The sequence below is a fragment of the Lontra canadensis genome, unplaced genomic scaffold, assembly GCF_010015895.1.
Source record: "Lontra canadensis isolate GAN:19392208 unplaced genomic scaffold, GSC_riverotter_1.0 scaffold111, whole genome shotgun sequence".
Taxonomy (NCBI): Eukaryota; Metazoa; Chordata; class Mammalia; order Carnivora; family Mustelidae; genus Lontra; species Lontra canadensis.
Genome location: NW_022631105.1, coordinates 2,372,048 through 2,395,835, shown reverse-complemented (window position 1 = coordinate 2,395,835; position 23,788 = coordinate 2,372,048). Strand labels below are relative to the sequence as shown.

The window sequence follows — 23,788 nt, the reverse complement described above, 5'->3', positions numbered from 1 at the left end:
TCCTCCCCCCCGGCCCGCAGAGGAGGGGGGCTTCCGGCTGGGGGGTCCGGACCGCCAACCACAGCCCTGCGATGACAGTAGCAGGTCGGTGTCCTGCGAGGCTAGCAGTAAGCTTATCCTTCTGAGCAGTGGAAGTGGAACTAGGAAAGTACGGGAAAGTAGCAAATCTGCACCTACCCAAGTCCGTCAGACCCCGACCCACTGTGCGGGGAGCGGGTGCAGCCCAGACTCGCTTCGTCCCGGAATGGCCAGAACCCAGGGTCCTCTCCCCCCGGCTCTGCTCCCACCTCTCTGAAAAGCCACCTTGGGGCTTTGGGTCTTTCTCGCGTCCTCCCACAGGGGCAGGTAGTTGGGGCCCGAGGACATACGGTTCTCCCTCCGCTGAGGCCAGGTCTACGGGCAGCCCTCTCCAGCCCCCTGTGGAACTCTCCAGGCTCTGGGCACGGCTGGCTCAGTTTCCCTGTTGGTTCTCCCCCCATCCTGGGGGCTCACCTCCTCCTGGCCCCTCTGGCCTCAGCCTGGGGGAGAAAGAATTCCCGTGAGAGCGGGCATGGGGCATGGGGGTCTGTGGGACAGTCCGTGTCTCTCTCAGGGATGCGCGGCCAGGCTCTTCACCGGGAGCCAGACAGGGACCAGACTGAGGGGTGGGGCCTCCGGGCCGCCCCCCCCCCCCCCCCGGGGACAGGAAACAGGGCTCAAAGCCACGGCAGGAGGTGCCCTCTGGCTTCTATCTCTTGCTCCCAATCTGGCCACGGAGCCGGGGGGAGAGCAGTGACCTCAGCGGCTCCCCAAACCCGTGGGCTACCCCTGAAATCAGTCCATGGCCCGGTCAGGACAGGAAGCGTGGAGGCTGTCAGCGTTCCTGCGGCTGGGGCGAAGGGGGCCACGCTCCAGGTCATGCTTCTCGCCACGGGGGTCCGATGTGGTTGGGCTGCATAGGCTTACACCAACTCCAGCATGGAAGGTTCTGGACACCTGATGAGCTCTGGCCCACTAGAGGTTCTGCCATTCCTGAAACTTCTCCCTTAAAAAGGAGAACGCCTTGAGGGGACACTTTTCCTGGTTCCCAGCCCCGGAGACTGCCTGGAGATCCACCGTGGCCTTGGGTCCCCATCGAAGTGACCCCTGGGCTCTGATCGAGGGCAGGGGGGAGGAAAGTGCTTTCTGGAAGGAAGTAGCCTGGAGAGCAGGCGAGTTCTGTCTGCAGCTCTGCCCTCCACCCCCGCCACGCGGCATCCGACCCCGCTCCGGCACCCACCAGTCCTGGGTGGTACCGGGAGGACACTGTGTCATGGCCACAATGTACCCCCCGACAGGGCTGGGCAGGACCCCCTGGCAGGCGGGAGGCCACCTTTTCCTTCCGGTTGAGGATGCGCGGTCCTCTCCAGGTGGGTCACCCTGGAAGGAAGCTTCATTAGATTCTTGTTCCGTGTCTCCCTGCGGCGGCCAGCCCGGCGTGGCCACCAGCTCTCAGGAGACAGCGGGTACCCGATGGCAGTGAGCCCACTGAGGACGACCTCAAGGGTCTGTTCACAGAGAATCAGAGTGCCTCCAGCCCCACAACATTCAGATTTGAGCCAGGGCATTTCTGGGTTGCCAAGGACACTTCCCCTCCCTGTGTCTGCAGCCCTTCCAGATCCAGGGGCGGGTCATGGTGGGGCCACAAGGTCCCCGGTCCCTGGCTCCCTCTCGGTGAGGCCCAGACCACACAGAGGAGGGGCGTGGCTCCCATGCCCCAGGGCTTCTCAGAGAGGCCCCCGTGACCACTATCCCCCCGTGTGGCCCCATCCTTCCTATAAACCTCCCCTCAGGTCGCCCACTCACCCCAAGGCGTGCGAAGCTGTGTCCAGGGACAGGAGCCGAGGGCTGTGGAGACCAGGGGCCTGGTCCCAGCCGCGTGGCCCAGCAAGGCCTGTGCCGCAGCCCCAGACCTGCTGGGAGGAGGTTCTGCCCAAGTCCTTGGCTCTGCACACAACTGCCACCGCCCCTCCCTCTGCAGCGCCCGGTGCCCAGATGGAGGCAGGGGGGGACATGGAGTGGCAGCTCCCAGCAGAGAAGCAGCAGGGCTCCCCCCAAGACGGGGGACACGGACAACTTCGTTCCTCCCCACTGGCCGCTGGTATCCAAGAATAAAGTCATCCTGGAGAGCGCCAACCCACCACCCAGACCCACCAGCCGTCTGGGACAGCTGAGCTTGAATTTGGGTCATGGAGGGCGGGAGGAGGGCAGGCCACTCTGACAGCAGGGGACAGCCCGCGCCACGCACTCCAGCCGGCCCGTCATGTCTCCTTGACACTCCTCTCTGGGGCTCGATCTGCTGTCCCTTGCTCTCTGAAGACACCTGGACATCTGTTTTGACAAGCCCCAGCCGTTGGTCACCGTCCCCGGCTCTGCTGGCCGCGCGGCGCGGCCGGTGTCGGCGCCCGCCTTCTCGCAGCGCGGCCAGCAGAGGGCGCTCGGACTCCACTCCGGGGAGCGCGGTCCCGCCGGCTGCAGGCTGGGGAGGCTGGGCCGGCGGCGCTGGGGGGCCGAGCCCGGACAGCCGGCCCTGCTGACCCAGCACCCCGGATCTCCCCAGTTCCCTCTGCTCCCACCCTCCTCGCACACAGCCTGGCACGACCAGGGGCAGCGTGGAGGGCACGGGCGGCTGCCAGGAGCTCTCCCCGCGCGCAGGGCCGTGGCCTGCAGCCGGGAGGGGCGGGCGGCCTCCTGCTCCCACAGGCTTCCCCAGGCCCTGGACCCGGGCAGGGCGGCGCAGCGGGGACCCCGCCGGGAGGGCCGGTGCACAGCCGGCAGTGGGAGCTGCCCGTGGGCGGGCTGGGGGGTGGAAGGGAGTTGGCTACAGAGGGCGGGGGCGGGGGTCCTGCAGGGAGCGGGGGCTGGGGGCTGGGCCGAGGCTCACCGCAGAGCTCAGAGCCCCGCTCGGAACGAGGACTGTGCCTTCCCGCAGGCAGCACCCAGTCGGAAGAGCAAGCACAAGGCCGGCCGGCCGGCGTCGCTAATAACCCGGAGGTGAGCTGGCGGGTGCAAGGGTGCTTGGTGTTCTCGGGCCGGAGCCCTCCCGTGGGGGTCGATCCGAAACGGCAAATGTCGGGCCCCACCACCTCCTTCCACCACCCTGCCTCTGGGACAGGCTCCTGCTCAGCGGCGGCCTGTGCGTGGCCTCCCGTTGGGTGGCCCGGCACCGAGCCAGCAGCTTGGGCACAGCCTGGCCGAGGGGTGTGCTAGGATGCGGAGGTCACGGTCGGCGGCAGGGAGGCGGATGCAGGGCCCCGGGGCGGCGTGTGTATCTGCCTGGCAGAGGCAGGTTGTCAAAGCGAATCCTTGCCCTCTCCTGGGTGTGGAGGAAGGAAATCCCGCGCAGGGCGAGGGGCGGCTCCCGGTGGAGAGGGCGTCAGTTTCCCTGGAAGCAAACACTTAGGCCCTGACCTGGGGGATGGCGTCCAGAAACGGAGACCTCTTGTTTGGGGCCATGGTTTCCTTGGGTTCTGGGCATAATATCTACTCTAATTTATCTCGTGTTCAGGTTTTCCAGCCCCCTTACTCAGGCCAGCTCCTCCCCTTCTGGGGACACAGCGGCCCCCATGGCAAGAACCACAGACACACACTAAAAAGGTGATATTCCGTGTCCACGTCTCGCGGAGCAGGACCCTGAGCTTGCTTAGAGGATAAAATGTGAATTTTATTTCTTAAGGGCTTTCTTCTTAACTGGAGAAAATCAAACTCAGCCCAAAAAGAGAAAGATGATCTCAAATCCAGACTTACTGATTTCTTCCCTGGGGGCTCTTCTCACGGAGCCCGTCTTCCGCGGCTCTTGGTCCCTGCCCCGCCTGCGTGACAGGTCGTTTCCGGGCTGGCGCACAGTGGCTCCGGGCTCAACTGTGCCTCTTATGCCGCAGGTCCCAGCGGCTGCTGGTGGCTCTCCCTGAATCTGCCACCCTCTCCGTGGCTCTGAGTAAGGACAGAAGTGGGCGGGGAGGGGGCTTTGCCAGTGTGCACACACCGCTCCAGCCTCCTGCCTCCGCGGCACAGCCAAAGTCTTCCCATCCTAGACCACAGGTGGCAAACTGTCTCCGTAAGTGTCCAGTGAGTAGAGACCTCAGGCTCTGTGGGTCACGTGGCTCCCGAAGCATCTTCTGTGCCCCAAGGCTCCGCCAGACAGAGTGCGAAGGAATTAGCCGGGGTGGGGCGAGGTGTGGGGGGACAGGGTGCTCTGAGATAACTTTATGGATGGACACAGAAGTCTGAACTTCCTATAATTTTAACCTGTCATGAAATCTTATTCTTTAGGGGTTTTTTTTTCGGCCCTTAAAAAAAATATGTAAAAACCTGTAGCTCATGGCTGTCATTTGCCAACCCCTGTCGGAAAATGTACGCCCAGCAGAGCACATGCCCCAAACCAGGGCTCACCACGTGTCCGGTGACTTGCTCATGAGAAGCTGCCTGAAAGCCCACCTCCCAGGCCCTCCCAACCCCTCCGAGTTACCACGTCCTTTCGGAAGGACACGTCACTGGAGAGCTCAGAACGCAGTCAGAGGGCTTGCCCCGCACCAGCCCTGCCGCTGGCTCACCGCCGGGGTGTTGCCACTTTCTTGCCAAATCTTGCAACCAACTGGCATTCTTTGCAGGTCTGGCCCATGTTTGCCGTGCGGGTGTGATGCCGGCAGCCGAGGGCCTCCACCAGGACTGGACAGCGCCACCTTGTCCCCTGAATGTCCCAGCCCCGTGCATCCGCGCGGGGGAGCCCTCCCCAGCCGGGTCATACCCCGCCACCGAGGCCTGCGCGGCTGGGGCCTCCCAGAGACTTTGCCTTTCACCTTTCAGCACAATATGAGGACCGCGGGGAACAGGATTCGTGCCACAGAACAGACAGGGCCGGAGGTCTCTGTAACTGCTTTAATTATTCAAACCATAGAGCACAAAGAGAACAGTTTCAAGTACATTGTGATACACGCTTTTGACAGGAATAGGTATGCACTTAGTCACGAGGGAGGCGGCGGCGACACCACGGGGACACTTCGCACAGACTCTCCACCCCACGCACCTGGAGGGCGCAGTGGACACTGCGTCCCCTGGGAGCGGACCGCACCCTCTGGTGCCCGTATCGGGTTTCCCTACGGCGTGGCTCCCTTTTCTCGGCCACGAGACGGAGGATTCTGAATGTGAAGGTGGGTGAGTGGCTGTGGACGTAGAGCAGGGAGGGCGGAGCAGCAGTGAGGGGGCTGCCACCGCTCGCAACTATAGGGGGGTCAGGCCAGGGTGCCCCCACACTGGTGGTCCCCAACAGATGGGTCCCTTGGGACCTGGCCCACGCACCAATGCTCCCTTGGGCTGAGCAGGCTGACTGCTAACGAGTCAGGCAATCCACGAAACCAGAGCTGTTGGGGACGCCAGGGCTAGACTCAGAACGGGACGGTCAACAGGCCTGAAAGCGCCAAATTCCACCAGGGACCGCGAACCTCGCACCTGCCAACCACCTAGAAGACCAAAGGAAAGTCTTTGACAGAGACCAACCGAGGACCACTCCTGGCTGGAGGGCCCGGCCCCGTGGAAGCTGGCAGAGGGCAGGCTCTGGGGTGTGGGCCGGGTCCCCTGGCCCCAAAGCCGTCCTTCCAGGCTCACGGCCTCCTGGAAGAGGCCCAGCACACTGGACCCGCCACACAGCCGCCCTTTGGGGGTCTGTGCTTCTGGCTAAGGACGCCACCCCAGGCCCGGCCTTATGCACAGCATCTCCAGCCCCTTCCTGAAGCCATCGGGCTCCTTTCTGCTCCCGGGACCCAAACCAGCCTCCAGACAGGCTGAGGGTGCTCGGAGGCCCTGTTCGCATGCAGCCTCCCTCCCAGAGCCGAGCCTGCTCACACACTGGGCCCAAAGCACACGTCGGGACAGTAGCCTCTGATGCACCAGAACGCTGAGAGTGACAGCCAAGGGCCGAGCCCCTCTCAGCTCAGTCTCTAACACATGCCAAGCCTGAGGACTTCTCCCTCCAGACGCAGCTGACCTAGGGCACCAGCCACAGGGTGTCCACTAAAATGGGACCGTGCCCTAGGGAGGAAAGTCTACACCGAACAACCACTCCAGACAGACGGCTTGGACTCGACAACACCAACGTGGCCCAAGGACCCCAGCAGCCCAGAGACGAGCAGCTGTGAATGCGGGGGTGGGGTGCGGGCCCCCCCCCCCCCGGGAGCAGGTGGAGAATGTGCGCTTCTCAGTGGATCTGCCACGAGGGTCCCGGGGGGGCTCAGAGAAGGTAAACACTTGACCCTCTCCTTGGGGACCCATCTGGAAATGGCACCCCCGGATTTCACAAAACAGTTAGGGGCCTCCTCCCTTCGAGGCCAGAGGACCAGGCTCTCCAAGTGGGGGCCACCCAGGGGAGGGCACGAGGTCTGCCGACAAGTACATGGAGCACGGGGAGAGAGTTCCGGGCTGCGCTAGCTCAGGGCTGGGGGCTGAGAGCAGAACGGCTATGGAGCACACAGCACCCCAGCCTCTGGAGCGCCCAGACAGGCTCCCACGACAAACAGGAACAGAGCTGAGGTCTCTCCAGCGGTGGAAATAAACAAGCTGGTCTGGTTTCCTACTTTGGTTTCCTACTTAAGCTGATCTGAATTCACAGTATAAGCAACACATCTAAAGGTCACGCTGGGCACTCCTGTCAGCACCAGGTTTCCCAGACAAAGAAGCCAGAACAGAAAAGAAAACGGGGCTGCAACAGGAGTTCTTAGTTATTATATACTAACCAGTCTGTGCGTGGCACATTTTATTTCTATAAAACTATTACAAAATATTCAAAAATACATTTTAGTAAATTTACAGCAGTAATTTCTCAATTTATTAATGCAAAAACATCCTTTGTTTTTCTCTGTACAAACTACAGGCTCCATTCTTGTGGGCTTATCACTATGTGCGCTTTTAAAAAATATTATTTTCTAATAAATTCTTTGAAGTTAAAAATAACAGAGTTCTTCCAGTTTGTCCAAGAAAAGAAAAAAAAAAGAAAAAAAGAAAAGAAGAGAAAAAAAGAAAAACGGTGTGTGTGTGTGTGTAACAGTCTTGACTTCCAAGAACATGGCCAAAATGGAAATGATGGAGCAAATATTAACCCTTGAAGACATACAGGAGGTGGCTGTTACACTGGAAACTAGTTAAATTAAAATAATATATTTTCATATTTTACACTATTTCAAAAATGAAATGTCATTCAGTTAAGTATTGATCTCTCAAAAAATCTAATTTACAATTCTGTGTATAAAAATATAATTTGTGGACCCCCATGAAGCATGTTTCAGTTTACTCTTGCCGAAAAGCAGGCGTGGAAAGGAGGAGTGCGGAGTGCAGAGTTTTGCTTTCTGAAAGTTAGGGCGAGGGACGTGTAGAAAAATAGACTCTGAGCGGGTCGCTTGGCCTCACAAAATAATCTTTCCCCCGTGAGTACAGTTCACATGATAATAATAAATTATCCGAGAAACAAACTATTTAAGGCTCTTGAAGGTCCGGTTCATATTATTTAAAACATCTATTCATACCAAACAAATAAATAGCCAGGAGAGGTGAAAAAAAACAACAAAAAAAACCAAAATAAAACAACCAAAAAATTCAAAAAATATATATAAACTAAGCACAACGACAAAACTTCCCGGGGTCTCTGTTTCCTTATAGTCTACTTTGGACTGTCCTACTTTATTATTATTATTATTAATTATTATTATAATTAAAGTCTCATTCCGTGCGCTTTTCCGTGTGTCCTTTGCTGTTCCTCGCTGTCGCGCCCCCCGCCGCCCGCCCCTCCCGCCCCCGCGCCCTCCCCGGCTCCCCAGCCTTCAGCTGGACGGGACCGCCATGCCCAGCGGGTGCAGGGCCTCGCTGTCCAGCAACCAGGTGCCTATTTGGTAGAGAAGCTGCGAGTACCAGTGGATGCCCGCGGCGCCCGGCGCGTCGGCCGCTCCCGGCGCGGGGAGGGGCGGGTGGCCGCCGCCCCCGCCGTCGCCGTGGCCGGCCCCGCCGCGGTCCGTGCGCGCGGGCGCCAGCACGGCCAGGAGCGCGTGCGCCAGGCGGAAGGGCGCGAAGGCCCGATGCGCCCAGCCGTGCTCCTCGATGACCGCGTAGCACGACGCCAGCACCCGGTTGATGAGGATGGTGCCCTGCGCCGTGAGCGGCGCGTACGCGCCCGTGGCCTCCTCGCGCAGCGTCACGCTGTGCACCGCGGCCGGCAGGAGCCGGCGACCCCCGCCGCCCTCCGCCACCACGTACACGAGCTGGCCCGGGCGCACGCGGCTGGCGAAGAGCGCCCGGCGCCCCGGCGCGGCCCCCGGCGGCGGCCCCGCGCCCGCCCGCGCCTCCGGCTCCCCGGCCGCCGAGTCGTTGTGCGGCGCGACGAACAGCAGGTGCGCGGCGGTGAGCAGCAGGCGCTCGCGCGGCTCCCGCGTCTCGATCACGTAGAAGACCTTCTTGGCGCCGTCGTCGCGGTCCAGGAAGGTGAGGAAGTCGCTGTAGAGCAGCCGGCCCTGGTCGTCGGCCGCCAGCACGCGGTCCCCGGGGCGCAGCTCCCTCACCAGCTTGGTGCCGCCCTGCTCCAGGTGCACCGTGGCCGAGCCCGGGAAGCAGCCGCCGGACTTGGCCGCCACCGAGTTCTCTGCGGGGGTCGGAGGAGGGAGAGAAGAGGGGACGGGGTGGTCAGCGCCCACGGGGAGGCACGAGTGGGGCAGGCGCGCGGCCCCGGGGAGACAGAGCCCCCGCGGGTGCGGCCGGCCTCGCTCCCGCAGCCCCACCGTCTCGGTGACAAAATTCAGACGCAGACGCATTCCTCCACGGCGCTCTTAGGGGCGGACCGGCCGCGACAAGGGTCGGCTGGCGTCTCCGGCGGGAGGCCGGTTGCACTGCTTCCCTTCCGCCCTCCTCCCGCCCTAGCCCCCGGCTCGGCGCACACCCGACCTCGCCCTGAGTTCGCAGGGTGTTTGCTCTGCACTTGGATTCCGCCGGAAGCCTCCTTGAGCTCCCTCGGGCGCGGGGTGGGGGGCGCCTCCTTCCTTCCCTCGACCGCCCCGCTCCCGCGCGCGCCCCGCACCCCGCCTGAGCCGCGGGGACCCGTCGCCTGCCCGCCCCCCGGCGTCCAGCCCCGCCGGGGGCCTTGGTGCGGCCGCTTGCCGGGGACCGGGGGGCGGGGGGCGGGGTGAAAAATAGCTGTGGTCGTTGTAGCAACGGGACAAACATTCCAGGGAGCCGGCGGAGGTGCGAAAACCCCGGGCTTGTGTGGATCTTCTAATTAAAATCCCACGAAGGGCCCAGCATTGTCGCGCTCTCGGCAATCAACGGGAGACACTCTTGGAAGAGGGGCTACTTCCATCTCCCCCTCCCCTCTCGCCGCCCCCTCCCTATTTGCTCAGGTGCGCCCCTCCCCGCCCCCCGCGGTCCGCGCGCGGGCTCTCCAGGCCGGGCCCCACAAGCTCTGTTTGCACAGCCAGACCTCTCGCCGGCTCTCAGGACGCGTATTTGAATTTTAAATGGCAGGGCCTGCTCCGAGCGCGGGCAGCGGCCGGTTCTCAAGGCCCCCGGACTCCCCGCTTTCCCGAGCCCTCGGTCGCGCTCTGAGGCTCCCCGTCCGAGGACAATGGCGGGAGCGGGGCGGGGAGCGGGGGCCGCGGAGGAGGGGCGGGGAGGGCTCCGCATTCCAGTCTCCGGGATCATGCTTTCCGCAAACAGAGATGCGAGAGAGAATCTTCTGCCGGAATTACAGAGGGTTTTTAATCTTCTCATCGGTTTCTGCGGCATGAAGTGCGGGCCTGGCCGTTGGAGGCCCGCCGGCGCCCCCCGGAATGCGACCCGGGGCGCGGGCGAGCCCGAGTCGTCCAGTCGCACGACCCTGCTTGACACGCAGCGCCCCGCGCCCCGCCCGCGTGCGCCGAATGCCGATGAGCGGCTCTGCAACCCCCCCCCCCGGGGGCTGCCCTCCCCGGCCCGGAATCCCGGTCCCCGCGCGGGATTACCGCTGCTCACTCGCGAGGACACCTCTAGGGACCCCCGCCAGGGGGACCCCGCGGGCAGGTTGGCCCAGGAGGGGGCCGCGCGCCCCGGGAGCGCAACCGCGAGGTCCCGAGAAGGGCGCATCCGGAGGCCTCCCGCCGCGGAGCCCCGCGAAGTGGGGACACCGCTTGCCCGTCCCCCCTTTCTCTGGCTTGAAGCCCAGCCGGCCCCCCGCCCCATCCACACCTTTTCTTTCTGTTGTGATAAGAAACCACTATTTTCCTTCCCTACCAAGTGTGTCTTGACGCCTTGAAAGTGTTTTTCTACTAACACATGCTGCTAAGACACAGTTTAGGAGACAAGTAGGCAACGGGGGCGGGGGGCGGGCTGCGGGGAAGGCCCGGTGCCTCCGAAATTCACTGGAACTGCTCTGCTAAATGCACCAGCTTCTGCGGGAAGACGGAGAGATCCGCAGAAAGAGCCTGGGAGCTGGGAGGTCTGCGGTGGGTGCCAAGCCTTCCCGGCTGGCTGTTCTCGACAGCGACAGCGTGTGGCGGTGTAGGCCCAGGCAAGCCACCAGCACAGGGCCGGCTGCCCGCAGCGGCAGACTCCCATCCTACTCCTGACCCCTGCCTGCGGCTCAGGCCAACCCAGCGGGCTCCTAATCAGGACAGATGCTCCCGGCTCCCGGCCTCCAGATGCTGGCAGCGGGAGCCACGGCGTTTAGTACCTCCCACCAGGCCTCTCCCCAGAGGCTTAGCCGGCCAGTTAGTGTCAGGTTAGTGTCCACAGACCCTCAGCAGGGAGGAAAGAGGGCCAGGGGCTTATACCCTGGGCAGACCCTCCTGGGCTGATTCTTAAGCCTTAAACAAGAGGAACGATCTAGGCCAGACCTAGCCACCAGTGCCCCAGCAAGATCCCTTCCCCCATCTTCCCTGTCTCCACCACCTGTGAGGGGGGGAGCCTCCGGAAACGGGGTGGGGGGAGGTTCAGGAAGCCACATGCCCTCCACGGCTGGGCTTGGAGCCCCTCAGGCCTCTGCAGCTCAAAGGCAGGGGCAGTTCCCCACTTCTACAGGCTGCGACCCCACACCAGACACACGAGTTATCCCCCGGTTCCAGCCCTCCCTGCCCCTCCTGCTTCCCCCCAGCCCACAAGCATTTGTCTCTTGCCCTTGGATCCCACCGTGGAGCACCATGGCCACGACTCAGGGGCAGCTCTGGAGCTGTCAGGCGGGTGGGTGGGGAGGCTTTGCGGGCACCGGGTGGGGGTGTGGGGAAGGCTGGGCCCGCCACCTCACCTGCTTTCACGGAACAGTGGATGTGGGCTTTGGACTCGTAGTACACCCAGTCGAAGCCGGCCTCCACGGCCAGGCGCGCCAGCATGCCGTACTTGCTGCGGTCACGGTCCGACGTGGTGATGTCCACGGCACGGCCCTCGTAGTGCAGCGACTCCTCTGAGTGGTGGCCGTCTTCGTCCCAGCCCTCCGTCACCCGCAGCTTCACGCCGGGCCACTGGTTCATCACCGAGATGGCCAAGGCATTCAGCTTGTCCTTACACCTCTGCGGAGAGAAGGGGCCCCGCAGACGTTAGTCCTGGGTCTGCCGCCCACCCCGGTCCCCACATGGTCTGCCTGACCCAGTCCCTGAGGATAAGGGCTCCGTGGACAAGTAGGGGGACAAGGCCTGGGAGGCGCTCAGCTCACTTGGTGGAGGTGCACTAGGGGCAAGGGCGGGGTTGCGTCTGCTGGAGGCACCAGTCCTCTCGAGGTCGAGGGACCGAGGGCCTGTCTCCAGATCTGAGCCAGCAGAGATCCTAGCATGGCCAGAGGAGGAGATGACATTTTTTTGAGACAAGTAAACTGCGTGTGTCTCAGACAGTGATGCAGGGCCTGCCAGGCACTGCCCTCCCCCCCCCCAAATGGCTCACTCCTCCCCAGAGATGCCCTCCACTCCCCTCCCACCCCTTTCCGTGGCCCCATTTCTCCACACCTGGGCAAGGCTCCACCCTTGGGCCCAGCCTAACTCCCTCACCAGGAGGCTGGAGAGAGGCCCAGGGTGCAACTTAGGAGAAATAAAGAACCGGCGGGTCGGTTCTTACAAAATGAGAAGCCTTGGGTTATCTCTGGACCCTCCCTCTTCGCCCTGTGCCTATCTGAGCCCTGGATCCCGCCTAAGGGCGGGAGGGAGGTGGGAAGCTGATAGCCACAGGGAGGGGGCGGGAGGGGGCCCAAGTGAAAGGCAAGCAGGTGAGTTATGATTTTCAGTGTGGGCCAGGCCTGACGACAGACATTCTTTATCTGGACGGCCACATTCCTTTTCTCCATAGCCCTCTTTTCTTGGGCTTTTCTGTGGTCTGATTGTGTCTCTTGTTTTCCTTAACCTGTTCCCTTCCTCCCCCCCTTGTTTTCTTGGCCCCAGAGCAGAATGGCGTCCTGCAAGTTTGAAGAGCAAACTTAAGAGGCGAAGGAAGGGAGGGCGCGGGAGGGGGTGGGGTGTGAGGGGTGGGGGATGGGGAGCCAGAGAGGCCCGAGGCCTCAGAACCTTTGGGGAGTACCCCCCACCCCACCCAGGAGGAAGCTGCGGGGGCTGTGCTGGCGGAGAAACACTGAGTGCGCAGGACACAGGCGAGGGCCGAGTGGAACTCGGGTTGGGGGAGCCTCCCCTGTACTTCTCGGGCCACATTCGGAGAAGGATGCAAGAGAAAGCAGCCGTGGCAAGTTCGAGTGTGTGTTTGCACTAACTCGCTACCGGGGAGTGTACAGTGGTGCTGGGGTGCGGGATTCAAAGGAGGGAAATGGTGGCGGGACCAGGAAGGGGTATTCTCGGGACAGCCAGACCCAGGGCAGCAGGACAACTTCAAGTTGACCTCCGCAGAGGGTAGGGCTGATCCCCGCCAGGGCTGTGGAACCCCATAAGCAGGGTGGAAGGAAGACTCCGTGGAGGACCCTACTAGCAGGTTGGGGGTTTCCGACCCAGCGGGCAGGGAGCTCTGGCTGGTGCTGCTGTCCGCGCTTCGTGGGGCGGTGAAGACTGCGCAACAGGAAAGCGCTGTGCGTTGGCCGGCCATAAAAACCGGCCATACGGTTGTAGGGTTAAACATGCAACAAATGGGGGGGGGGCGGCGGCTGGGGGCGGCCCTGCTAACAGGTCGGCGCTGGCAAGGTTTCTGGGCCCGCCAGCATCTTCTGTAATAACAATAATAATAAAAAAGTCAGATGGGCAGAGTTTAAGTGAGGTCATCTTGAGGATTGAACGCGTTTTACATGAAAATCAATCAGTAAACCAGGGTCAGTTCCGAGCCGGGCGGGAGGCCGGCCGCGCAGGCGCACTCCGCCGACACGCGCACGCACACCGCCCGCGTCCCGGGCCCCGCGGCAGCCCCGCTCTCTTCTTCTGGGGATCACATGAAGCCTCCACCGCTCTCCGCGGGGCAGCTTGGCGAGGGGAGGGTGGGATGGGGAGGCCACGTTCCGGCCCCCACCGCCCGGAGCTGCGCCCCCAGGGCACGAGGTGCAGGGCCCCAGGCGAGGAGCCCCAGGCCGAGCCAGGCCCGAGCGACGCCCCGCTCCCCGCGCGCCCTTCCCGGGCTCCCCCAGGCGTGGCGCGGCCGCGGCCCGGTGCCTGCAGGACGCTCTGCGCCCGGCCGGCGGGAGAGGCGCGGGGCCCAGGCCGGCCAGCGATTCACTGGGTCGTGCGCCGCGAATCCGGCCCGGCTCGGTGCTGCCACCGTCAAGCGCAGCGGGGCCGCCGGGCCGGGCTTCTGGGAGGCGGAGGCCAAGGTGGTCCCCCACCCCCCCGTCTGAGCCCTCGCCACCTCCCCGGTCTCCGCAGCCGCCCCGTGCCCAGAAGCCCGAGCAGGACTGTCACCGCCAACGGCCGCCAGGCTTTCCCAGTGCGGGGGAGGGGTGTCCCAACTTCAAAGGAGACCCCCCCATTGCCCACACACCTGTCTCCACGCCCCTGCCCCCACTCTGGGAAAGCGGACCCCTCCTATCCAAACAGGAACACCCTCCTCGAACCCTCCACTGAGCGCCGGGCCGGCCACGCACACAGAAATCTACTCGGCGTGGCGTCCCCGACTGTCCCTCTCGCGGGCCTCAGGCCCTGCCCCGGCGGCCGCCTCCTGCCCCCGGAACCCCCGGCCGCCGCGCCCGCGCCTGGCACCCGCGCCTGCGGGGCGAGCGTGTCTGTCTGCGCTTCCCCCTCTCCGAGTTAATATTAACCAGGAGCTCCTGCGTTCCAGAACTGCTCTGAAAGTTCCACCGGGGACGGTCTTGCCATGGTTGAGGGACTTGGGCGGCAGTCACGTTAGAGAGACAGACAGGAGAGGCGCGGAGGGACGGCCAGCCCGGGGACGAGGGACGCGCGCCCCCAGGGCAGAAGCTGGGTGCAGGTGTGAAGTGTGGGGCCAGCGGGGGAACAGGTCCCCGAGGAGCGCTGAGCTCCGGTGGCCGGGGAGGCGTTCCCGCCTCAGCCCTTCGCCCCTGGCCCTGCCCTTCACCCCCGGTCCGCCGCCCCCGCCCCGACCCTTAGAGCCCGGGAAGAAGCGAGGGCGGGAGAGGGTGACCCGCAGGGCGCCGGGCAGCACGCCCCACCGGCCACCCGCGTTTTCAGGGGACATCTGCGGGGTGCGCGATACGATTCTGGCCCGGCTCTCCCCACCCCACCCCCACGTCGGCTGCCCCTCCCCCGTCCTTTTGTGCTGGGAATGGGAATGGCCACTGCCTAAGGGAAAAAAAGTATTTGTTTTCGTTTCGTTCGTCTGAGGGAAGTTGACAGAAGGTCAGAAGTTCAAATGCTGCCAGCGCGCGCCGCGGCCACAGTGGCCGGCGCGGGGTCGCTCGGCCGTGGGTCCCCGGCGGGCGGCCGGAAGAGGGACCGGGGCCGGGGGTTCGGCGGGGCCGCCAGGCCCGAGGCTCCGCGCTGCGCCCCCGGCGACCCCGACCGTGCCGGCCGTCGGAGCCCCCGCGGCCCCGGCCCGAGCCCAGCGCCGCAGCCCGGCCGCGGGGACCGCTCGCCCCGGAGGAAGGGGCGCCGAGGTGCGGCCGCCGGGGTGCGCGGCTCCGCGCGCTCGCGGCTCCGCGACCTGCGGCGGGACCCGGGGGCCCCTCGCCGGCGTCGGCCCCGCGCGCACGCCGACCCCGCGGGCTCCGGGACCTCCGCCGCCCCCCGCCTCCCGCCCCGCCGCCTTCCCGGCCTCGCCTCCCGCTGCCCCCGGTTCCGAGGGACTCCGGGAAGGCCGCCCCCCGCGCGCGGGCAGCGAGAGGACCCAGGTCGGAGAAGTCCCCGCAGCCGGCCGCGCCCCCGGCGCCCCGCGGCCTGCGCGGAGTTCATTGTCGCTCGCGCCGCTCGCGGGCACAGGCGCGCGTCCACACTCGCGGCCGGATTTAAGGTGGTCGCGAGCAGATGCGAGCGCGGGGAGGGGGAGGCCGATAAGGACCCGGTGGTCGCTCCCTCGGCCCCTTCGGTCCGCTCCGGGCGGCTGCGCGTCTCCTTCCTCCGTCCGGCCTGGCCGCCCCAATCCGGCTGGGACGCGAGCGGCCCGGAGGGGGCTCCCCGCCCCGCCATCCCCGCCCACCCTCCCCTGTCCTTGCGCCCCGCCGCCGCTGCTCCGTCAGCTGCGGTGCGCTCCGAGCCCCGCAGATAGGACTTGGCTGTTTTAATAGGGCAATAAAAAGGATGTTGACCTATATTTGCCAGGAAGTCCATTTCTAGCTCAGTTATACGTGCCTGGAGTTTCAGAAAGTCTGGGGTTGGCGGGGAGACTGGCAGCCGGAAGGCTGGAGCAGAAGTGCGGAGGGAGGGGGGCGCGAGTTTGGCTTGGGTGCTCCGTCCTAGCCCCCTCCCGCTCACACCGAGGCGCTCCTCGCTGCGTGCCCGCAGGTTGGCCCGAGTGATGCAACGCCGGGAAGTTCTAAGTCCCTCCCCTCAAGGACCGCGGCCCGGGAGAATGGACGCGCATCCTTAAAGAAATATCAATACGTTCACACTCTGATGGGCACCGCTGCCCGGGGTGCGCCGGGAGTGGAGCTGCGCGAGGCACTCAGGGACCAGGCGGAGCCTGGGGAGCCCCTGCCTTTTGTCAGCACGGCCTCCCTGCTTTTCCCACTGGGCGTCTTTGGTGGGGGGCGGCGGGGTGGGCGTGCTGGTGGGAAAGGAGAGCACAGTGGAGAAAGGAAGGCGCGAGCTCCCCGGTCTCCTGCCCAAGGCTGCATTTGTACAGTGACCTGGAAGCCACTTTATGTTTAGGGGGATTTCTGCCCCCCTCCCGTCATTCCCATTCCCAGTCGGGAGGGCCGTGATGCCCCCAGAGCCGAGGTCTCCCCAAGTTACCAGCCAGAGCTGGGGCGGGATGGGAAGGCCATCCCAGCAGGACAGTGCAAATCAGGGCCACGGGTGGAACACACCTGCCACCCTGACCCCCACCCCACCCTAAACTTCTCCCGCTGGACCCCTCACCTCCGCTCCCCTCGGGGAAGAGGCAGGGGTGGCGGCGGGCAGGTGGGTGGGGAGGGAGAGGGCCAAGTCGCCCTGCTGTCCCCGGGAGGAGCCCGCAGACTCGGTCGGAGTGGCTGCTCACACACAGCCCCCCCGTGAAAGCAGCACATTGCGCGCCCGGCGCTGGGTTTCTACCTGAGTCATCAGCCGGTCCGCTCCTGTGTTTTCTTCATCCTTAAATATGATGTCGGGGTTGTAATTGGGGGTGAGTTCCTTAAATCGCTCCGAGTTTCTCGAGATCTTCCCTTCATATCTTCCACTGGCCCCTAGGGTCTTCTCAGCCACGTTGGGGATAAACTGCTTGTAGGCTAAAGGGGTCAGCTTTTTGGGGTGCCGCCTCTTCCCAAATCCCCTGCCGGGTCCGCACGCCAGCCCCGGGCACAGCAGCAGCGCGGAGACGAGCACCGCCAGCAGACGTCTCCCCAGCGGCAGCATCTTGTCCGCGGCGCCCAGCGCCTTCCACGCCGTCCCCGCGCGGGGCTGTGTGCGCGGGTGCGAGCGCGTGTGCCTGTGCGCCGGGGCTTGCGCTCTCCCTTCCTCGCTCGGCTCGCTGCTGGCTCCCTCGCTCTCTGCCTGGCTCTTTCTCTTCCTATATAACCTCGCCCGCCGCGGCTGCGGGAGACTGGCCACCGATCCCCACCCAGACGGGGGCTGGCACGGCAGGCTGCTGGTCGCTGATAACGGAACACATCGGAGTTGGGGCTGAAGACAGCAATCAAAAGACAAAAAGAGTCTGATTTTAAATGGTAGCAAGCCGGGAGAGCTTGCGAGACAGGCTGCCCTCCGTGCTATATTATAGCCAGCAGGGGCGGATCTGATTGGCCAAAGCAGCGCAAGCTTGTCTTCTGATAGTTAACCCTAAAAAAGACTAAATTTTTTTTTCTGCTGCTGCAGTTGCTTTATTTTCACCTGAAGTCTTTGAGTTAAAAAAAAAAAAAATCTTTCCGGAGACAAAGGTGGGCGGGAGGGAGGAGGCAACGCTCCTTAGGATAACACCCACTTACCCCCTGCTTTGTGCGGAGCGTGCGTTCCCCCTTCCCTTTCTCCAGAATGGTAGGTGCTTCAGTTAAAACCAACTTAAGTTTTAAAGGACAGTCTAGACCCCCCCTCCCTTTCCAAGCTTTGGTCATCAAACAAATATTCTCTCAAATGTTTGAGGGCCAGAGCTGCCCAGGTCCTATTTAAACGTTGTTGTTGTTTTGTTTTTTGTTTTGTTTTCCCAGAGACTTTATCCTGCAGGCCAGGGCTCCCTGCATTTTAAAGACAGAGGGTCTGTGCCCCTCCCACATATTCAACACCCTGGGATGCTGGTGACTCTCACTGACCACAACTTAAAGCCTTGCTATTTGACGTGCTTTAAGCGCCTGGGAAAAATAGCAAAATGCTTCTCCTTTATTGTGTTTCAGCTAATGCATTATTTTTAACCCTCTGGAAGAGGGTTGCAGGCATGCTCAGGAGCTGGGACAGAGTGGCCTGAGGGACCGTCCAGCTGGCTGGGCCAAGCGTGTCTGGTGCTGCACCCCAGCTCAGAGAAGGGAGCCGGTGCTGGGGCCTGCATGGTGGGCGGAGGCCCATTGTGCCTGGGGGCAGTGGCGAGTGGGCACGGCTTCGCGCACGCCACCCCCACCGACGGATCGATCGGAGCAAAGTGCAGGCCAGGGATGAGCTGAATGTGGAATCCAGGCTCTTCCACATCGGCGGCGCTGGCTTTCCATGGGGCTCTGCGAGCAGAGCTGCCCTCAGAGTCGTGGCTGGCAGCCCAGGGTGGGGCAGGGTCCTGGGGGAGCGCTGTTTTGGTCACGCAGGGCACAGGGCTCAGAGCCAGCAATACTGGGGTCCCTGATCCCTGCACTTTTCAGGAAAAAAACAAAACAAAACAAAACAAAAACAACAACCTAAAAGTCCTATTTAAACCAGAAAAATAAACCCTGAAGTTTCCCATTTTGCAGAACACACCCTCCCCTCTCACCCCCCACTCCCATCTCACTCCTAGAGAGGAATTGCTCCCGAAAAAAGCAAGGGAGAGAGGGGGAGGCTCTTGGTGGAGAATGGAAGTGCTGGCCCTGGAATGTCCTCTGTGAAGTTGAAGGTCTCCCTGGACCCCAGCCCAGCCAGGGAGGTGGGAGAGGCCAGGGCGAAGGCTTGGCCCTCAAAACGGTGGGACGTCACCCCAGCAGTCCAGGCAGGTGTCCGGGCAGATGACTTTGTGGGGTGTGGAGGGAGGGGAGCACCTTGAGAGCCATCTGGCTGGGCCTTGAAGAGACTGTTATGGGGGCTCAGCCAGTCGGGCCCCCAGAACTTGATCCAAGCTCTGTCCCTGTCCCCCCATCCTATGGTTTGGGAAGAATCAACATTCTCAGGGGAGCGCCCACCTCTAGGCAAGGTGGGGCAGCATCGCCCAATTCCATCAAAGTGGTGGATGAGGGAGGGTCTCCATTCGGCGGGTAAAGGGCCAGACTCCATGGCCGGGCTGTGGGCATCTGTGGGTCTGTGCTCCCAGGGAAGACAGACGCAGAAGGGACATCCACCTTGTGCCAGCGCTGGGTGGGGTGGGCCTTGAGAAGCCACCGGGCCCTAAGGACACTCCAGCCTTCTGGGCTCCCTCCCTGCTCCTTCTCCCTCTAGCCTCTCCCTTGCAGACCAGGCACGGGAGAAAAGAGGCAGCAGTACTGGGTCATGACCCCACGCCCAAGGCCTGGGAGGCTACGTGGAGCACTGGGCCAGCTGGAAGGAGTGTGCCTGGGATACGTGATTCCCAAAGGTGCAGGGACCCCAGGCCCGCCCCTTGCCACTTGGAAGACTGAGCAGCACAGGGCTGGAGCCTGGGGGGCTGGGCGCTGAGGGCTGCCTCTAGGCTGGGAGCAGGAACTCACGCCTTGGCCCTGCGCTCCTTGGGGGTCACCAAGGGGTCCCCAGTCCTGCTGGCCTCCTCACCCTAAGATCCCACTCCCTCTTGCGGCCAGCCAGGACATCCCAGAGCCCGCCAGGGGCCACCTGCCCTAGGATGGCCTGTCCTTAAGCAGAAGGTAACCATGGACGGTGACACCAGCACCAAGGCCTTATTTCCTGGCGTTTGCTCCCTGCCGTGAGTTGGGGGCAAATCTGGACAAAACTCAGTTGTGATTTGCATTTATTGCCTTGGAAGCAAGGGCTCCACTGAGCCCCCCACTTCCCCTCCACTCGTCCCGCCCCCTCCCCACTTCCCAGACACCAGACCCTGCCGTCTTCCACCTCCAGACACCAGATGGCTCCCTCTCTTTGCCTTTCCCCCTCCCCACGATTTGGGCCCCTCCCCACGCAGGTCAGAGGTTCCAAACCCCAGCCTGTGCCTGACCCGGCCAGACGTCCCCGACACTCAGGATCCGGGTCTCATTTGTCTGGGCTCTGCCCTTCTCTCCGGTGGTCATCTGCACCCACCCCTCCATGCCCCCGCCCACCTTTCTGTCCTTCCTTCCTTCCCTCCCCTCCCCCCTCCATGCGCCCAGCCCTCCATCCCTCACCAGCATCCCTGCTGAGGACAGGTGGCTGCCTGTCTTCTGTCCCCACCCCCCCCGCGGGGGCCTCCCAGCCCCCCCCCCCCCACCCCCCCAGCCCCCGCCGCTAGATGGCCTCCTCACTCTGCCTTCGGTCTCCGGCTCAGGCAGTCTGGGGAATCCTGCAGACCTGACTGGGAGGCCCCGGAAGGGGTCTGGCCAACTTGGCCCACCCCTCTCCTCAGTGTCTGTGACCCCCTCGCTTCCCTCTCCACACATCGGCACCCACAGGCCCGGAAGCTGGCTCTCCGGCCTCCCCAGGAAGCCCCCACCTGCCTCCCTTCTCCGGGCCTCCCACCACCTGGGGTAGGGCTGTAATCTTGCACTTCCTGTACGATGTCTCTTTCCCTTAGGACTTCTACTCACTCTCTTCCCTGGGCATCTCCCAGGTCCTATCTCTGATGCTCTCCTGGCGTTGGCACACTGAGTCTCTGTAGCTCCAGCCTGGGCCTCCCTCTCAGTTTTGGAGGGACACAGACCTCCAGCCCTCCTCTCCTCACCCATGGCCCTTGCCCAGTCCCTGGACCTGGGGGACCTGAGTCTCCAGCTTCCTGGCCAAGGAAAGGCCCCACTGTTCCTGACTCCAGTCCGCATGTGGGTGAACTCAGCAGCTCTCCTCTCTGGGCAGGAGCCTGGAATGGCGGCTGGCCTCCCTCCACAACCCCGTCATTCAGTTGCCACCAGCCGGCCAGCAGCGGTGGCGGGAGTGACGGGAGGGAGGCCGCCCACACCCGTAAGACCTGTGCAAGCAGCTGGGGCCTGCAGCCCAGCGTCTCTCAGCAGAGTGGAACGGGGCAGACAGAGGGCACCGCAAAGGGACAGGATGGGTGCCCCTGGCTACGTGCCACACCGTGCCCGGGGCAGGACCTGGCATCCCCCTGGCTTCAGTCAGTCTCTCCAGCAGGAGCACCAATGACCTCCCTGGGCCCCTTCCGTCCCTGCAGCCCGCGGTCCCAGCCGCGTTCCTGGGCGGCTTTGCTGAGCAGGCCGTGGGGCGCAGGGACGCCCGTGAGGTTGCCCACCCCAGGGGACGTGCGTGTGTGCAGGACGGACTTTCCTTCATCTCATGAAGCCCCTGGGAGGCGGTGAGCAGGCCCCTCCCCCAGGACTGGCCCAGCCGGTGTGGCAGTTGCTCCTGGGCAGGCGCTGACATCGGGGCTCTTGCAGGAGGACGCCGACATGCTGAAAGGCCATACCGCCGGCTGTGGAGCCCGAAAGCTGCGTGTTGTCCCATGAACATGTGAAGGCGGGTGCACTTGACCTGGAATGCGTGGCTTTCTGAGGTGTCATCTCCTCTCTCCAGACCCCCCTCCGCCCCGTAGGGTCACTTACCTGCACCCTGAGCCATGGCTGCTTCTCCCCAGGTCTAAGCGATGTCTTAGGCGTGAGCGGCCCTTCCAGTTTCAGGGTGGTTCATAGCCACTCCCTGGGAGCTCTGGACCACCCGTGTGAGTGGGGCCGGAGGTGCCCAGGAAGTGAGGGGTCCCTCGCTGGCCCCGGGCCTGGTGGTTCTGGTCCCAACCGTGGTGCGCTCCCCACCCCTACCCTGGCCTAGAGTTATCGTGAAGCCCTACTGCGAGACCATCACTCCTTGGACCTCTGGACCTCGTTAAGATGCAGAAGGCCCTGGAAAACTGAATCCAGTCCACGCGCGCTGCAGACTCGGGTCACCTGGGGAACCGCCACGACTAGAGGCGAACGCAGCAAGCCCTGGCGGGCTGTCCCTGCACAGCGCGGGGTTCCCCACTTTGCTAAGTCCCCTGATGGGATCCCAAGAAGCCCTGGAGGTGGGAGCCTGTGGGGAGGCCCGGACGCGGTGGGTCCCTGTCCTCGGGACACCCCTGTCCTCCGGAGTGCCTCCATGTCTGCTCCCTCTGGTCCCGCAGGCCCTGGCGGGCAGCAAGGATCCTCGCTCGCCTGCCCAAGGCGGAGCAGCGGCTGCCGCAGGAGTTTCCGATCCTAGAGAGCAGGTGCGCGGGTGGGAGGGGTGAGCGTGCGTGCGCGTGCGTGTGTGTGGGAGAGTGTGCGTGGATGAAGGACCTAAATGCGTGTGACAGGTGACATGGGTGTGCAGGCGTGAGCGTGCACGTGCGAGATGACGTGTGCGGGCGTGAGCGTGCACGTGCGAGATGACGTGTGCGGGCGTGAGYGTGCACGTGCGAGATGACGTGTGCGGGCGTGAGCGTGCACGTGCGTGAGAGGTGAGTGTGCACGCGTGACTGTGCATGTGCAAGACAGGCGAGTGTGCATGTGTGAGTCGGGTTTTGCGCGTGAGCGTGCAAGCGAGCGTGTACTGTGTGTACCTGTGAGTGTGCTCAAGTGTGAGAGATGGTGCTGAGCACGTGTGAGTGTCTGCGTGTGCGAGGGATGCTGTGAGTGCCGGTGTGAGACGGGGACCCCTGGGTCCTGGGAGAAGCTAGGGCGCGGGACCGGAGCAGACGGCGCTGCCTGACTTCTCACCGGAGGGCCTGGAGGTGGATTCGGAGCAGGACCCGTAGCCTCGCAGGGAGAGAGGGTCCACGTGCCCGAGGGGCCCCTTCTGGGGGTGATGACTGGAGGCCTTTTCTGCCTGCTGCCTGCTTCCATCCTGCACAGGGAGAGCCCCCATCTCTGGCTCTTTCTGCCACTCCGGGGGGCGGTGCGAGGTCCTCCTGATGGCCAGCACGTGCGTACGTCATCTGGGCCCCTTCTGTCCAGCACCTTCTTTCAAAAGAGAGGAAGGGATCCGCGGCTGCCGTAAGCAGGAGCACAGAGGCTGTTGTCCCCAGGCCAGCAGGCCGGGCTGCCAGGTCTGCACTCGGCTTTCCCGAGCACGGAGCACCCTCATGAAGGCTCTCCTCTGTCCCCAGCCACCCAGCTCGGCACCCTCCCGCTGAGCCGGTCCCCCAAGCACTCCCGAATTAGAGCAAGGTCCTCCAGCCCTCCGCCCCCCGACTCCCCGATCCCAGCCTCAGAAGAATCAGGGAGCTCGCCCAAGTCCCTGTAGACCAGGGAAAACGAGAACCAAACCCCTTGCCCCGCCTAAGGGCTCCTTGTCCCCTCCGCATGACCATCTGGGGCCTCTACCCCATGGCCAGGATGAGCGCCACAGCAGGAGGTGCTGGGCTGCCCAGGGCCCTTTGGCTCAGCTGGGCACGTGCTCCAGCGACAGGCAGGCACGGAGGTGGCCAGGCGCCAGGATCCGCTGGGCCAGCCCCTGAGACGGACCAGGCAGCTGTGCTTAGGGCAGACAGGGTGTCCTCCTCCCAGGCCCACCCCTTCTCTGCTGTCTTGAAAGGGGCAGGGACACTTGCCCCTATTGTGCACAGATGCAGAGTCAGAGGCATGGGGAGGGGAGAGGCAGGTGTGTCGGGAGGGCGTAGGGTGGAAGGGTGCACCGAGCGTGCACACACTCGGACTTCACCCCACTAGCAGACGCCGCTAGAGCCTTAATAACTCAACGGGCCTCTTCCTTGTGTTTCTCTCATTACCCTAATATTTGGGGGGTGTTTGATAGGATTGCTGGTGGTGCGTCCTGGTTTTCTGCTCTGCAGCTGGGGCAGGAATTTCTTGAGGGGCACAGTGAGGGGCACTGGGGGGGCCGTGTCCGTGCAGACCACGAAGCCTGGCCCGTGGTGGCTCTGGCGTGGCCGGCAGCAGGGGAGGCCACGGAATGCTCGCTCAGACGACGGAGCAGGGCTTTCTCGAGGAGCGCGTGTGGTCAGCAGTGGAAGGTAGCACGGGCCAAGCCTGGCTGCCCAGGGCTCCCCCTTCGTGTGCATGGAGCCCCTCGCCCGCCGAGCCGCACGG

The 23,788-nt window shown here is 63.7% G+C and overlaps 1 protein-coding gene across 2 annotated transcripts; it reads right to left on the bottom strand.

Annotated features, from left to right (window-relative positions):
• Positions 1-7,577: 7,577 nt before the first annotated feature.
• On the bottom strand, positions 7,578-17,240 carry SHH (sonic hedgehog signaling molecule). Of its 2 annotated transcripts, none has more exons than XM_032840275.1 (3): positions 16,602-17,240; positions 11,267-11,528; positions 7,578-8,638 (listed from the first exon to the last, which is right to left on the bottom strand). In XM_032840275.1, the coding sequence occupies exons 1-3, from the start codon at positions 16,899-16,901 to the stop codon at positions 7,827-7,829; spliced, it is 1,374 nt and encodes a 457-aa protein (XP_032696166.1). In that variant the 5' UTR covers positions 16,902-17,240; the 3' UTR covers positions 7,578-7,826. The 2 variants fall into 2 exon arrangements, with proteins under 2 accessions (XP_032696166.1, XP_032696167.1); XM_032840276.1 differs by lacking the exon at positions 16,602-17,240 and adding an exon at positions 15,656-15,699.
• Between the last annotated feature and the right edge of the window lie 6,548 nt (positions 17,241-23,788).